General features: G+C 39.0%; 1 protein-coding gene across 5 annotated transcripts in view; it reads right to left on the bottom strand.

Annotated features, from left to right (window-relative positions):
- Positions 1 to 17,831, bottom strand: part of TMEM164 (transmembrane protein 164) — a 256,816-nt gene that overhangs the window by 183,356 nt on the left and 55,629 nt on the right. For all 5 annotated transcript variants that reach the window (XM_070603869.1, XM_070603867.1, XM_070603866.1 and 2 more), the window contains one exon: positions 4,613 to 4,662. Coding sequence is in view for 4 of the 5 variants with exons in the window: in XM_070603867.1 (XP_070459968.1) it covers positions 4,613 to 4,662 (50 nt within the window). In the remaining variant the exon portion in view is untranslated. The remainder of the gene's footprint in view (positions 1 to 4,612; positions 4,663 to 17,831) is intronic.

Below are 17,831 nucleotides of genomic sequence, written 5' to 3'. Positions count from 1 at the left end.
ACATTCTTGAAATGACAAACTTATAAACATGGATTACAGATTAGTAGCCATGGGTCAGCGATAAGGTACAAGTGGGAGGGTAGTGGGTATGGCTATAAAAGGGCAACAGGACCCTCGTGCTAATGGAACTATTTTGTATCTTGACTGTATCAATGTCAATACCCTGATTGTGATATTGCACTACAGTTTTGCAAGAGGTTACCCCTGGAGGAAACTAGGTAAAGAGTATACAGGATCTCTCCATATTTTTCTTACAACTGCATCTATATTATGATATGATGCAATATGATATGAAATATTATATATTATATAATTATTTCAAAATATAAAGTTTAATTTAAAAATGATGTGGACAATGAGTTTATAACTAAATGGAGAAAAACTTATGATATCATTAAGTGAACAAAGCAGAATAGAAAACTATGATTAAATAAGACAAAAAGTTTGGGGCTGGCCCCGTGACCGAGTGGTTAAGTTCACACACTCCGCTTCGGCAGCCCAGGGTTTTGCTGATTCGGATCCTGGGCATGGACATGGCACCGCTCATCAAGCCATGCTGAGGCAGCATCCCACATGCCACAACTAGAAAGACCCACAACTGAAAATACACACAACTATATACCGGAGGGCTTTGGGAGAAAAAGGAAAAGATAAAAATCTTAAACAAAAAGAAGAGAAAAAGTAAAAGAATAAATGCACATCTTGAGACATTAGAAAAACAACAAGAAGAGGAAATCAATAGAGAAGCTGAAAATTAAGTAACATATATATAATATATATATAATAATGTAAAAAAGGATAAATATATGCACAACCAGGTTCTATAAAGCAATCAAAAATAGGTAACATGCTTACTAACCTGACCAAAATATAAAATATGGGGCAGAACACAACAACAGACAAGATTGAGCTCAAGAAAGAAGACATGCCTACAGACGAGAAGACAGTTTTTAAAATTATAAAATAAGAGGATACTACATGCTCAACTAAATTCATGGCAACAAATCCGAAAACTTAGAAGAAATGGATAATTTCCCAGCAAAATACAAACGACCAAAATTGACTCAAAAAGATTCAAATAGATTAATTATCATATTAATTATGAAAGGTGATTAAGGGTCTACCAACTGAAAAAGGCACCAAGACCAGACAAGCTTCACAATTGAGCTTTATCTAATTTCTAAGGGTAATTCTAAGGGTAATTAGAGTATTCCAGGCCAGAGGAAAAAAAGGAAACTTCTAGAGCTCATTTTACATAGCCACCATAATTTCAACCCTTAAACCTGACCAAAAAAATCCAAAAGAACGGCTCCAATCTCACTCATGAATACTGAGGCAAGATTCTAAATAAAAGATTGACAAATAGAATCCAGCAATGTAATAAAATAATAATACACTATGATCAGCAGGGCTTATTTCAGTAACTTAAGAGTGGTTCAAAATTAGAAAATCTATTGACATAATTCACTATATAAAAAATTAAATGGAAAAAAATACATGATCAACAGACACTGATAAAGCATGTGATAAAATACAGCAACCATTCCCTTTTAAAATTTCTCTAAGTAAATGCAGAAACTATTTAAATATAATAGACTATTTAACAAACAGCAACAGCAAATATGGAGAGACACAAAAAACATTTCTATTTAAAACTGGTTTTAGACAGAGTGGCCCACCAGCACCATTTTTATGGAACTCTGTCTTTGAGTTTCTAGCAAAAGTAAAAATAGAAGAAAATGAAATAACTGGTATAACCATTCAAAAAAGGGGTAAAATTAAAACAAAATTTACCAGAACTAACAAGAGAGTTTGGCAGGATAGCTAGATATAAGAAATATTTTTAAAATCAATAACATTTTCCTTTTCTAGCAATAAGTATTTAGGAATAGAAAAGAGGACAATATTCCACTCATAATGGACAAAAAAGCTATTAATTCTTTAGGAACAAATGTATCAAGAAAGGTGTAAAACAAGATCTGAACAGATGGAAAGAAATATCATTTCTTAGATTAAAAAAAGCTACATAATATTTTAAAAATCAATTCTCACAAGATTGAAATAGAAACTTAATGCAATTTTAATTAGAATCCCAATAGGGTTGGTGGGGAAAATTGAATGAAAGTGATCTTAAAATTTGTACATAAGAAAAAATGCCAAAGAATAACCAAAACAATATGTATTTTTAAGCTAACGCAATCAAATCAACACAATTTGGGTGCACAGACAAATAGAAGAAGCAGAAAAGAGAATCCATAAATGGATCCTAATATATAAAAATTTTAATAGGTGACAAAGATGGTAGTTCAGTTCACAGGGAAAAGTACAGATTATTAAATATATTATACCAGTACAACTAATTATCCATCTTTAAGAAAATAGTCTTAACCAAGACTGAGAATCTAGAAGCTATATAACAAAACATTATGAAAAAATTTTGAAAATTACGTGGAAAAATATACCAGCAGCAAAGTCAATACATACAGACTTGGGAAAAGATATTTATAATGATGATAGAAAGCCAATACCCGAAATAAACAAAGAGGTCTTAAAAATTAAGAAAAATATAAAAAATTCACAGGAAATGGGTAGATAATATGAACAGACAATTCAACGAGCAAATTTAATTGGAAAAGAAAAATACGAGATAATACAGAAATTCATTACTAGCCAAGGAGATACATCCATTAAGTTGTCAAAATTATGAAAGAACCATAACGCCTTATGCCAGCAGGGATATGAAGAAAAGAGTAATCTCACATGTTACATAAAAAAGGGCAAAGTGAATTATAACTGCCTGTTTTTGTAAATCAATATGGAAGTATTTAACATAAATATATATATTTATATATAAACAGTTGTATGTGCATATATATATAAAATATTATTAAATAAGGGCATACGCACAATGATGTTTATTTCAGGATTGATTATAGTGGCAGAAATCTGGAAAGAATACATGTAATTGTTCGTAATAGGGGAATAGCTAAATAAACTATTATGAATCTATGAAATATTTTGCAGCCTGGTAAAAGAATAAGAGCTATACTAACAGACTTTGATAGATTCCCATGAGATATTGAGTGAAAAAAGCACGATGTATTAAAACATATACAGGATTCTATTTTTGTAAAACAAACAGTGAATAAAAACACCCAAATATTCCAAAACCCATTTGTGTAGGTGTGTCCCTATGAGTATGGAGAAAAATATGGAAGGGTTCATACCGGTTTGGTGATATACAGGGATGGTGAGAAAGGTAGGGGTAGGGGTCAAACAAAACAAAGGGAAAAAAACGGTCCACTATAATAAAAACATAAATCCAGCAATCATATTCATGTATTTTATGTGTATAAATGTATATACAAATTAAATTAAATTTAGAAAAGATACAGTAAAAAAACTTATCTTACGATGTCTGCTTACTACAAAAAGAAAGGCAATAACCAAAATTATCTCTTGGTGGTAGGATTCGGAGTGATGTTTGTTTTCTCCTTTATGTGTCTCTGCATTTTCCATAATGAGAATTGTTCCTTTTATAATAATAAAATAAAACCAATAAATGTTATTTTAAAAACATTACACTGAAAAATTGAGCTCATTTTGGGAAACCAAAGGAGGGAAACAGGGTTAAATGCCCCTTCTGCTTAGGGGCTGTGCAAGTATCAGATGTACAAAATCAAGATCCATTCCCCCTCAGCTAGCAGAAAGCTACTCACCTAAGGCAAGACACTAAGTGGCTATTCTAAGGAGCTATTTGAAGCAGCAAATGGGGTATATTTTCCCCCTACCTAACACTTTAATGACTTAAGTAAATCAGAAAGCCATTTAAACCACTCTCAATTATCCAAGGATCTGCTGGGCTCTTTACTTCCTGTCCCCTCCCTCTGGCTTGCAGCCATTTGACTGCTCAGGAACAGCTCCAAAATGGAGGTCAGGGAAGGGGAAAAGAGATGAAATTAATTTGGTCGATTTAGCTTCTCATGGGCAACTCTAATAAAAGGCTTCATAAGTGAGATGGTCACAACTCACGGTTAAAATGAGGGTTCTGGGACTCTTGAGAATTTCATTCAAGCAAACTTGCCTTCAGATAAACATGATTTGCCTGTAATACACTTTAATGGATTTGATGCTTGTTATTTTTAAGAAAGTCAGGACTTGTAACAAGGTGATATGTTTTTCTCCTCACTTTAATTTGCGCTTTCAGAAAAAGAAAAACAAAATCAAAACACAAGAATAAAGCCCTTCCAAGGGAAGAGCAGCAGGACCACAATGCAGAGATTTTGGCAAGGAGGGAAGCTGTCTGACCCCAGGTTGCTCTCAAGAGAAACGTTAGGAGGGCAGCAACCTTCTAAGGGAGCATGCCTCATGCATAACCCACCACCACAAGGAATCGCTAAAAAGGATTGTCAGGGCTTGACAAAAATTACTCCACATATAACACTTCCATGTTTCCCTGTGCCCTCATAGACTTTTGTCCCTCAGGAAGCCCAGAGACAAAGTGGTGCAGGTCCAAGGCACTCACAACAATGTGCTCATCATCCTTTGTTATCAAACAGACAAAACAGTCTGAATAGCAATGGCAACAGAGCAAAAAACAATTTTCCCTTACTTGAAGACGACGATGGCTCCCGGACATGGAGGGCAGGCCAGGAGAAAGATCTGCAATTGAAAAAGAATTAAGTCTGGTTATGAAGAGAAATGCTGGATGCAGTGAGACAATGTTACTTTCATAATAATCATAATAATAATTAATAACCAAACTCACACAAAAAATGTAATATAAAAATTTAAAAGGCAAGCAGGTGGTTTTCTAAACATGTTTGTGTTTGCACATGCATCTACGTGTTTGTGTGTGTGCGTGTCATAGTAAGGGGGGAGAGGAAGAGAGATGGAGAGTGAGGGAGTGTTTGAGGGTAGGAGAAGGGGAGAGCTTTTCTTAGGCCCTTTTGGCCTCTAGAACACTTCCTCTAAACCTCTAGAACAAGACTCAATTTTTCAGCTCTTCAAGTTCAATATGACACAGGTAGCCAGTCTCAGAAGCTTTTAACCCAGGACAAATAGAAATAGATTCTGAGCATAGGACAAGTACACAATACCATCTGATGTGCTTCCCATGGGGGAAGGGGGATTAATCAATATCCAAGCACTGCCAGATTTAGTAAATAAAAATACAAATGCCCAATTAAATTTGAATTTCAGATAAACAATGAATAATGTTTTAGTATAAGTATATCCTAAATATTGCATGAAACATACTTACACTGAAACATTATTCATCGTTTACTTGAAATTTAAATTTAACTGGGCATCTTATATTTTATCTGGCAACCCTACCAATATTGCCAACCCAGGCTCCAAACTTCTCTTCGATTTTGAAGGGGAGCAGAATTTGCCATGCCAAGATATGTCTCTTTGGCATAAGGATTATTTTCTTTTTTAAATATAACACATCTCCACTGAGTGTTCCTAGAACAACTTTAGGGTTGTGTTTTCTTTTTTTTTTTCTGGGAAAGATTAGCCCTGAGATAACACCTATTGCCAATCTTCCTTTTTGTTTTTTTCCTCCCCAAAACCCAAGTGCATAGTTATATATTCTAGTTGTAGGTCCTTCTAGTTCTACGTGAGCCGCCACCACAGCATGGCTACTGACAGAAGGGTACGGGTGGTGTGGTTCTGCAACTGGGAACCAGATCCAGGCCACCGAAGTGGTGAGAAGGTCAAACTTTAACCACTAGGCCATCAGGGCTGGCTTGGTATAAGGATTATTTTTAAGAATCAGCAGACACAGGAAAAGATGTAAAAACTGAGTATAAGTTACCCTTTTGCAGGAGACATTTACACTTATAAGGGAAAATCTCTATTTGTACGGGTATCTCCCTCTCTGTACTGTACCAGCAAGAGAAGGGTGACTGAATCTCTAGAAACTCTTATCAATGGAGAAGGCAACGACCTACATCTGCATAACAATCATACCCTCGGTTACTGTGCTTTTCCTGATAGCCTCCCATAACTGCACCCTCCCACGTCATCTTTTGTCTTTAACTGGAGATGGTATTTAAGGTAGTGGCTTGGGCCAACTGGGGGAGCTACTCAGTTTTCCTGGGTCTCCCCTGTGTATACAGGAGGTATACATGTTATTAAACTTCTGTTTGTTTTTCTCCTGTTAATCTGTCTTTTGTTGCAGGGCAGTCTCAGTCAAGGACATAGAAGGGTAGAGGGAAAATTCTCCGCCCCCCTCCACATTTGATTGGTTTGTTTCTAAGCACGACTATGTGGTTTTACTCTTCTATTTTCCTCCCAGGTCAAAGCAAATGAAGAGAACCTTGTCCTTCTAAGAGACAAATCAGTTCCATCCTACTTGGTTTTACCTAGGCCTGGGTTAGAGCCTTCTAAAACCTCCACTGTGGCAGTTTGACCTTCAAAGCACTGGTTCTCAAGAGGAACAAAGAAACCCCTGAAGAGCGCTTGTTAAATATGCAAATTCCTGGGTTCCTCCATTAGGAATGATGATTCCAGAAGTCTGGGACTCCAGGAATCTGCATGCTTAACTAACACCCCAGGAGATTCAACCACTCTTGGCAGCCAGACATGCTAAATGTTTGACCTTGGCCTGAACTACTACAGGATCAAAAACACTCAGCAGGACTGAGGATTGACAAAGGAATGAAAGTCGTGTTTGTGAAGTTCCTTCACCTACAGTGATTTAATGGTACGATTTACAAAATCATTGATATGTGTCCCTATCTTGTTATAGGCACTTATTAATATAGATTATCAGCATTATGGACTTGTTTGGCTTCTCTATGTGTACATTCTTAAGCATTTGTTTCTTCAGTTCCATCAGAGTCTACATTTAGAAGGAAAGGGTACTATAAGAAAAACTTCTATAAGGAAAGACATATCTTGAACCTGCTTGAATCCCTGCCAAGATGAAGCGAAGGAAGAATGAAAAAGAGAAAGGGTCTTGAAAGGAATACAGCCAAGAGTCCATCCCCTGCACAATACCTCATCAGAGAACCCCTCTGAGGTTGTGCCTTTACCCTCTGTGGACCAATTTGATTAAAAGTGAAAATCCAATGACAATTACAGGTCTACAACCCTTTATCAGCAATCACCAAATTCAAAAAGCTCTAAAAACTGAAAGTCTGCTTTTTTCAAAGCTAATTTGGTAGCAAAACATGATTTGAACTGAGCTGTGGCTATTTACAGACTTTATTTATTCCACTTATGGTGAATATTCATACATTTTCCATAAAAATAGTGTATTGATTATGGGGTGCTGTCCCAGATCCCACTGGGGATATATGTTAAATACTCTACACGCACCGTATTGCATTTCTAAAATAAAAATATTCTGACTTCTGAAATACATCTGACCTTAATGGCTTAGGATAAAGATTGGTGACTTGGAATTTCAATCATCTAAACATTCATTGACCTATCTCCAATTCCCCATCCCAGCCCTCAGGAGCAGTCCAAGAAAGAAAGAAACAAAGCTGGTATTCTTTACCCCGACCCAGCAGTGAAGTTACTCACCTTAGGCAAGAGATCAAGTTGGAGGCTGTGCATAGTTACCCAGCATCAGTCCCATCAAAGGCTACCCTCAGAAGCTACAGTACACAGAGTGGGCAGGGGCTCCCAACCACTTTGGGGAGGTCCTCAATACTTCTAGGGTCCCCGCAGAGCCATGCCAGCAGCCTTCCTGACCTTCTGGAATACCCAAGATACTTCCAACATGCTAAACAGAGAGGTAAAAATGCGCCACTGGGCCCCATAGTTAACTCGTGCTTTTCTAGACGCACAGACAAGAGGAGATGAGCAGATTCTTGAGGGCAGATTTCCTTATAAAAGCTCCATTTGACTGGTTCTGATCCATGACAGCTCTATGCCAGAAGCCCAGAAACCTCCTAAAGGAAGCAAGTCTCCAGTTCCAACCCAGTAAGTTCTCGGATTATCCTCCATTCAATTATAGATCTAACTCCTTTTGAGGCAGCTAATTTAGACTTGATTGTAAATAAGTTTTCCAACAGTTACTTTCATGTGGCCACGTCATTCCAACTAGCGCTTTGACCTTTCTCATCTGATTGCCTGTCTATTTCCATCACCAGGATAAAAAGTATCTTTTTCAAGCAATCTTTGAATCAGATACATGTAGACATATCAAATCAGCAGATTTGAAAAAGGACCCCAAATTCATCATATTCCATTTCCAGTAAACTCATGGCCTCCTTTAGCAACTTCAAAGATATTACGTTGAACCTCCCTGCTCTGCCATGCTGGAGCCACATCCATAATCAGCATTAACCAAAGAAGCCACGTGAAAATGGCATTTTAATTCAGAGGTCCGAAGGCCCCCAGCCCTGGCCTGAATATCTCTGCTCTTCTCCCTTGGTTAGCTGCCAATCGCCTCCAAATTTTGGTAGCATGTGTTTTGGACTAGCAGACAGAAAGCTAAACCATCCCTTTAGCTGCAAATAGAGTGGGAAGAGAGGACTCTTGCAAGTGCAAACAAGGACGGTAGGAAGATGAGAATGCATCTGAGCATATCTCGGCACCAACCTGGCACTTTGTATTCATGCTGAAATCTGCCCAGCTCAGCACCTGAAGAAAAGGGCATGGGCAGGGAGCATACAGAGAAATGCCACAAAGCACTTCCATTTTTCCATCACCTGGGAGGTAAGCAGGGCTTTGTTATTAAATCCCATTTTACAGAGGAAGACACCCAGGGAAAAGGCTCTGACAAGCTTTCTAACAAAAACCCAGGTCCCCTAACTTCCAGATCAGAACACTTTCCATCTCACACCTGACATAGTCCAGGCCTCACGAGTGTTTCTCTTCTTTAGACTCTAGCCCTGCCCCTTGACCCCATGGCACACAGGCAGTCAGCCCAATGGCTCCACACCTGTGCCACCTCACAGCTCACAAGATCTACTCTCTACGAGGTGAGACATCTCAAAACACAAACCTAACTGTGAAACCAACAGGGGGCCAACTTGCTTTACCTATCCACAGTTAGTTGGCTGTTTGAAAAGGTAGTTAGATAATGCATTATTAAGGCCCACCCTATAGATAACATCTCTGATGCTTGGGTCACCATGGTAACCGGTGGGGTGCTTAAGTTTTTCAGGAACTGAGAATGGACTTCAGGCCAGTTGACACCACCAACTCATCAACTGGGCCTGCAGGGATGACTGATAGGTGACCCTTTGATGTCAAGGAGCTGAAAACTCCACCCTCAGATCATGGTAATGCCACCATTTTGTGAACATGTGTCCTATGAGGAGCCATGAAGCTTGACTACACTTGTGCAGGTCATCAATTACCTCACTCCTCCTTATCTCCCATCATCTATTCCTACACTTCAGATCACCCCGCCCCTTTATCCTATAAACGTCTCTAATTCCATTTGTGGGGGAGGCGGATTTGAGATTTGTTCTCCCATCTCCTTGATTGGTTGCCTTGTAAATAAACCATTTCTCTGCTGCAAACTTGTAGTCTTGGTGATTGGCTCTTCATACAGGCAAAATGAACCTGATTCGGTAACAGTTGGGCAGCAAATTATATTTACACAGATGGGTTTCAGAGTCCAGCATTCCCTAAAGACAGGCTTGTCTTAGCTCCAACTGCCTCATTCCCAGGTCAGCTGGGTGCTTGCAATTCATGAACCCTTACAAAACTGAGGTCTTTTTTTGGCTGTTTTTTTCTCGGAAAAACCCACAGGTTCCATTCTAAACCACACTCTCTCAGCTTCCTCAGAAAAGTTCACTGTACTACTCAAAGGTTCTCCTGTCCAGAAACTTGTAAATTCAGCTCTTTGCTAAGCACCTAGTCTAGGCACCAGCAGCTGTACCGGTTCATCCTCTACTGCTGAACCGCTCTGATTCCAGGCTCCCAACTTCCCTACTCAACAGCTCAGCCACACTTGTCCCACTTCCTTTTCCTTTTCCACAGTCATATCAGCCCCAAGTTCACTGGCATCATTGTCCAGCCTCCCATCAACTTCTGCTCCGCCTCAACATTCAAGTCAATAAACTCCCATTTTCATAATGCCTAAAGAATTTAATTTTTGTTCACAGGAAGAAGTGCTAGTATTATGGGAAATGTAATTGGGAAGGAGGGCCAGTCACAACAGACCACCCTAAATGAAGGGCTAGCCACATTAAGCAGTGAAGGGGGATGGGAAAACTAAATGAAAGGGAAACAAGAGTGCGAGAAGGACAGGAGAGAGGTGTTTGGCCTGACACAAGATCTTCCCAGGCCCAGCCCTCTTGCTCCAGTTCTCCTGGCTTCCCCTCCTATGACAGCACACAGCTATTTGGGGATTCCTATGGACAAGTACTTATAACCATTACCCACCACAGGAAAAATCCATTCTTTGGGCTGCCCAAAGTCTAGCCGGGGCTCTATTCACTACTGTCCACACTTTGGGGCACTCATCGTCTCTCCCTGGACCACTGCAATAATCTCTTTACTGGTCTCAGGCCTCCAAGCACACTGATACAAGAGGGAAAAAATGCAGCTCTGATCGGCCATTTAAAATCCTTCAATGGCTCGTCAGTAACTACAGAAAAAACTCAAACTCCTTAGCATGGCAGGCAAGGCTTTCTCTACTCCAGACCCCATCTCTCTCCAGCATAGTGGCCTCATGCATTAATGCAAACTATATCCCCAACAAACTCCATGTCATAAACATGCTTCCACACCCTCATTTTCTAATAGCTTCATTTTATTCAATTATACGGATGTGCAACAATTTACTCAACCCATCTCCTCCTGTTGCCCATGTAAGTTATATCTAAGTTTTCAGATCCTTTGCTATTTCCTCAGTCTATGTTTGTAGAAGGAGAATTTCTAGGTCTTTAAAAGGAATAAACATTTTAAGGCTTTTAATCTATCATTCTAAATTGCCTTCCAGGAAATTTCTTTGAATTTATTCTCCTGCCAACAACAAATGAGAATGTTACATATGGTCTGCTACAACCTAGCCAACAGGTCATTATCATTTTTCAAAAGACAAAACACTGCAGGAAAGCAGACTTTGCTCCCCCCTAAAAATGTCTCTTTGGCATAGGAATTATTTTGAGCTGGTTATGTTTTAAAAACTAGCAGACACAGGAGAAGCTCTGAAAACTGAGTAGAAGTTATCCTTTTGTAAAAGATATTGACATTTATAAGGGAAATTTCCGTTTGTAAGGGTGTCCCCCTCTCTGCCTGCACCAGGAAGAGGAGGATGACTCAATCTCTAGAAACTCTTATCATTGGAGAAGGCATGGACTTAGATCTTCTGCATAACCACCATACCCTTGTTTACTGTGCTTTTCCTGGAAACCTCCCATCATTGCCCCCTACATCTTCTTTTGTCTTTGGCTGGAGATGATATTTAAGGTGGTGACTTGGGCCATTTTGGGGAGTTACTCAGTTTTCCTGGGTATTTCCCGTGTATATAGGAGGTATACATGTTATCAAACTTCTGTTTTTCTCCTGTTAATCTTTTAATTTTCTTTTGTCTCAGCAAAGAACCTAGAAGGGTAGAGGGAAATTATTTTTCCTCCCCTACAACACAAATAGCACAACTTATTGCTTTAACTTGCTTGTCTCCGATGACCAAAGATGCTGAACTATTTTCTAACATGTTTTTTGGCTATATTTCTTCTTTTGGGATGTGACCATCTGTGGCCTTTGCCTATTTTTCCACTGGTATGTTCTTTTTCTTATTGAGTTGTAAGAGCTATTTATGTTTTAACAACATTTAATACTGACTATTTGACATTCATTGCAAATGTTTTTCCCAGGTTGTCATTGTTGTAGCTCTGCCTATGGTAGTTTTTGATGTACAGAAGCTTTTTTTTTATCTTTACGTAATCAGACGTACTTGTCATTTCCTTTATGGCTTCTGTCTCTGATGTCATGCTTTGAAAGTCTTTTACAAAAGAGTCATCTATTGTTTTCCTAATATTTTCATAATTTTATTTTTAAAAATTTAAATCTCCACTATCTAGAAATTGTATCATTGCTAATCCTATTCACTCTTCCAGAATGGTCTTCTCACCTTTCCTCTTCTGGCTAATTCTTATTTACCTTTCAAATACAAAACAAAGCATCATTTTCTCCAGGAACCCTTCAGTTTAATGGCCATCCTCTATCCTCCCATTAATTCCTTCTGTTTGCCTCTTTCTGAGAAATTACAACAGTTTGTCAGTATAAGGAGTTTACAAAGAGCCTTCCCTCAAGAATTGAGGCAAAATGGAAATAAGAGTACCTACTAAGAGTTAGGCTTTAAAATCAACATATAACACATTAATAAAGTTGTAAGGTCATCCTAAAGCCAAACTGTTCCCAGACTTGAAAGACCAGATTTCAACGTGCTTGAATTATACCTAAAAAAACCATGGGTTTGGTCAACCATTGAGGTATAGAACAAAGAGCGTCACAAAGGCATATTTGGCAGAATCCACACCCAAGCACTACCTAGGAGCCAGAAAACCTTAGCTCATAAAAATCAAGTTTTCTTGTCCCATTAGCAAACTGATCCCTATTAAGAGGATGGAAGCATCACTAAGTGGTTAAGAGTGTGGGCTTTAGAGTCAAGACAGACTTGGGTCCACATGCCGGTCCTGCCACTCACCAGCACTGTGACCTTGAGCAAGAGATTGAAGGCATTTTCATCTCTAAAATAGGGATAAAAATAGTACCTATGTAATTCACAAGGTTTTGAAGAGGATCAAATGAGATAAAGCAAGCAAAGCGCTTGGCACAATGCCTAGCACATAGCTAACACTCAATACATAGTAGCTATAATTATTCTGATCTTAATAGAAAATCCATTCCTACTGTGAGCTACATCAGCAACAGCTCATATGAAACTTTCAATTCATCTAACTTCACTTGTTCTAATTCCACGCTTGCATAATAAGATTCTGATATATTATTTGACTTCCCTTTTCCAGCTACCTACAAGAAGAATACTTAACCAATCTAGGCTCAGTTTCCTCATCTATAGACAGGGATTACAATAGTACTATCTTATTGGGTAGATGTGAGGATGAAATGCTTGAAGTGCTTGGTTCAGTGCCTCGCACACTGTGAGGAATAAAATAAGTATGAGCTATTGATAGCATCATCCTTCTAGGATGCCCTTTCTCTTCTCCTCTCACCGCAAATTCTATCTAAGCCCGTGGCAAGCTCCATTTCCTCCACAAAGCCTTCTCCAATAACTCCAGACAACACTTCTCCTTTTTTTGCAACAGCCTATAGAACACAGGTGCTTAGATTTTATTTACTTGGGATATTAAATGCCTCTCTGTTGTTACACAGTGCTATAGGAGATTGAGAGCTAGGATCTGATTATCAATCTTTCCCTACTTACAAATCCTAAATTTGCATTGGTGAGACATTTTATAAAGTCCAAGGTCATTTGCAGGGTAATCAAGGCCCTCAACAATGTGGCCCCTGGATGCCTTGCCCGTTTTATTTCCCACGATGCCTCAGGTTTTCACTCGGAACCTCAGTTTCCACATTTCTAAAATGGAAAGAATAAAGTACTTGCCTCCAATATCTTAACGTCAACTGTTATTTCTATGCAGATGCCAAATGCTTTCTGGATATTTCCATCTGGATGTCACACAGGTACCTCAGACCAACATGCCTAAATCTGAATTTGTCACTGTCTTTCCCTAACCTCTTCTCTCTCTACCTGCGCCCTCAAAAGATAGGAGAGAAGAGACAGCCCTTCCATACAGCAGAATTCCAACTGATAAAGGTAGAAGGAATGAGAGAAACAGAAAATCACCATTAGACAAACACTGCAGCAATAACTGTTGCAGTCAAAAATCACTGATAGATGCTATGATTAGTAATTAGTATTATCATTTTGCAAGCAAGATAATTGTTAATTACAAAGGGAAAAGAGTAACTTAACAGCAGAGAGATCTGCCAGATACCACCTTAACTGACCGATCAAGGTTAATATCACCAGTAATAAGTCATATCATATCATCACGTACCTTCTGATACGATGCACCAAGAAGGATACAACATCACTTCTGTGGTATTTGTGCCCAGTTGCTCAAATCTAATCATGAAATTGCCCAAATCTAATCATGAAAAAACATCAGATAGGTCCAAATTAGGGACATTCTAGAAAGTAACTGACCAATCCTCTTTAAAATTGTCAAGGTAATAAAAGACTGAGGAATTGTCATGAATTGGAGACCAAGAAGACACGACAACTAAAAGCAATGTGGGATCCTGGAACAGAAAAAGGACATTTCTGGAAAACCTGGTGAAATTGGAATAAAGCCTATAGTTTAGTTCATAGCACCAATGCTAATTTCTCAGTTTTAATAATTTTACCATGATTATGCAAGATGTTAACATTAGAGGAAGTTGAGTGAAGGGTATACGCGAATTCTCTGTAGTATCTTCACAACTTTCTGTAAGTCGAAAATCATTTTAAAATATAAAGCTAAAAAAAGTACTGTTATCCAATCACGTAGCCTATCTTCAGACCTCAGAGCTATGTTTGCTGCCTCCCCTCTTTCTCAGCCCCTACATGCAGTCAGTCCCCAAGTCCTATCATCCTGACACTTTTAACCTTTGCAGTATATCTCGAATCCATCCTCATTATCTTTTTCCCACCTCAGTCCCTATCCTTTCCTTAAAGGACTAGAATAGTTTCCTAACTTATCTGCAGTTCTCCAGTCTCTCCCCTTCCTCACTCTAGTCCCTACAGTATTGTCACATTCCTATTCTTAAAATAGAGCCCTGATCATGTTACAGTCTTCCTTAAAAATTTCAGATGACAGATTCAAGACAATCCCTATCAGAATCTCGGCTGACTTCTTTGTAGAAACTGACGAGCTCATTCTAAAATTCTTATGGAACTGCAAGGGACTCCAAATAGCCAAACGAATCTTGAAAAGAAGAACAAGTAGGAGGACTCACGCCACCTGATTTCAAAACTTACTACAAAGCAAGAGTAATAAAGACAGTGTGCTACTGGCATAAGGATAGATATATAGACTAATGGAAGAGAACTGAAGCCCAAAAATAAACCCTCAAAAGTGATTTTCAACAAAGATGCCATGACCATTCACGGGAAAGGAGGAGTCTCTTCAGCAAATCATGTAGGGACAACCGGATTTCCACGTGCATAAGAATGAAGTCTGTAACCCTAGCTCACAACCATATATAAAAATTAACTCAAAATCACTCAAAGACCTAAATGTAAAACCAAAAACTATAAAACTCACAAAAGTAAACCAAGTGGTAAATCTTCATGACCCCAGATTTGGCAATGGATTCTTAGATGTGACAACAAAAGCACGGGCAACAAAAGAAAAAACAAAAGAAAAAATAGGTAAACTGGACTTGACCAAAATCAAAAGCTTCTGTGCTTCAAAGGACACTATCAAGAAAGTAAAAGGACAACCTAAAGAAGGGGAGAAAATGTTTGCAAATCCTATCTCTGATAAGGGTCTAGTATCCAGAATACATAAACAGCTCTTAAAGCTCAAAAATAAAAAGATAAATACCCAGTTAAAAAGTGGGCTAAGAGGGCTGGCCTGGTGGTGTAGTGGTTATGTTCACACACTCTGCTTTGGTTGCCTGGGGTTCGCAGGTTTGGATCCCAGGCACCGACATAGCACCAAGTGTCAAGCCACACTGTGGCAGCACCCCACATAGAACAGGAAGATTGGCACAGATAGTTAGCTCAGCAACAATCTTCCTCAAGCAAAAAAAGGAAGATTGGCAACAGATGTTAGCTCAGGGCCAATCTTCCTCACAAAAAAAAAAAAAAAAGAATAAAAAAGTGGGCTAGGGATCTGAATAGACATTTCTCCAAAGAAGACATACAAATGGCCAATATGCACATGAAAAGGTATTCAACATCATTAGTCATTAGGGAAATAAATGTAAATCAAATCCACCATGAACTACCACTTCACACCCAAATGCCAGGCGAAAATCAATAAGACAATCACAAATGTTCATGATGATGTGGAGAAACTGGAAACCTCACACACTATTGGTAGGGATGTAAAATGGTGCTGCAACATTAGAAGAGAGTCTGGCAGGTCCTCAAAAGGTTAAACACACAGTTATCATACGACGCAGCCATTCCACTCCTGTGGATATATCCACAGGAGACATGTCCACAGAAAAACTTATACCTGGATGTTCACAGCAGCATCATTTATAGTCAGAAGGTGGAAATACCCCAAATACTCATCAATGGACAACTGGATAAACAAACATGGCATATCCATACAATGGAATATTACTTGGCTATACAAAGGAACGAAGTACGGATACATGCTACAAAATGGATGAACCTTAAAAATGTTATACTAAGTGAAAGAAGCCAGTCAAAAATGCCATATATTATATGACTCCATTTTGTGAAATGTCCAACAGAGGCAAATGCATAGAGACAGAAATCAGGTTAGTGGCTGCTTAGAGCAAGGGAGGTAGGGGAAGGACAGGCAGGGGAGTGACAGCTAAATGGTTTCGAGTTTCTTTTTGAGGTGATGAAAATGTTCTAAACTGACTGTGGTGGTAGCTGCACATACCTGTGGCTATACTAAAACCACTGATTGAACACTTTAAATGGGCGAATTGCACAGGAAGTGAATTTTACCTCAATAAACTATTTCCAAAAAAAAAACAAACTTCAGATCGCTCCTTATTGCTTGTTGAATAAAGTCCTAACTCCTTAATTTGGCACTCAAGTCCCTCCCTTCTCCATTATCATTTGACCCCCACCCAGCATTATCGCTCACTGCTCTTTTTCACATGCCTTTCTATCAAACCAAAATGAATTATTCACCCTTCCCACATACCCCATGCAGTTTCCCATCTTTGTCTCCCCTTTTGCTGTTCCTTTCCCCTAGAACTCTCTCCGCACAACTTATCTTTACGTGTTTATATCCTGCTCCTCTCATAAGGCCCAGTTCAAATGCTCCCTCCTATGCAAATCTTTCCATGTTCTTCAACCCTTACATAGTAAGCCCTCACAAAATTATTTACTGAAAGAATGAGGGTAAGTAGTTCTCCCATACAATGGCTGCCACTGCCAGAGAATAATGCTCCCAAGGCCACAACTGCACTTCTTTCTTCCTTTCCTAGTCATAGAAGCTGTTCACTGCTTCAGCCCCCTTATTAAGTCCCTGAGAATGATTCCAAACTGCTACTCTCTACCTCTCCCCAAACCCTGTCCTCGACAAAGAAAGCATTGACATTACATTATGCCAGGGCTGCCGAGTACAGTTGTGTAGGTTGTGCACTGCACAACCCTAGTGGCGCCATTCAATTATAGTCTATGTGAATGGCACCCTCTCCTAGGGTTGTGCAGTGCATAGCCATTCGTGGCAGCCCTGCTTGGAAACATCACTAGAATTTGGGAACAAACCCAAAAAGAGCACTCAGTGAGAGAATCATTGTAACTATTTTGCTGTTAACTATATTTGCTATTTCCAAATCTTATCAAGAAGATTAACAAGAAACTCAGAAGAATAACATGGTCATAGCACACAAACAGTGTTTGCATGGGATTAGAAAACAAGAACATCCAAGAGAGAAATTGTCACTGATGTTGCTCCAGCAGTAGTGAAAGAAAAGGATACACATCCTGGTGAATACAAAGATGTGATGTACTGTTAAAAAAAAAAAAAAAGAAAAGAAAGAACAGGCCCCAAATGGCCTCTACTACAGCAAACCAAGACTTAATTACACTTTTAGCCCCTCCCAGGAACATGACCTTTATACAAGTCAACATGAAACTTCCTGAGTTGCAGTGGTGAGGTAATCTGCACACAGAACCCCTGCCA

Source organism: Equus przewalskii, chromosome X (genome assembly GCF_037783145.1).
Source record: "Equus przewalskii isolate Varuska chromosome X, EquPr2, whole genome shotgun sequence".
NCBI lineage: Eukaryota > Metazoa > Chordata > Mammalia > Perissodactyla > Equidae > Equus > Equus przewalskii.
This window is presented reverse-complemented; position numbering and strand designations above follow the sequence as displayed.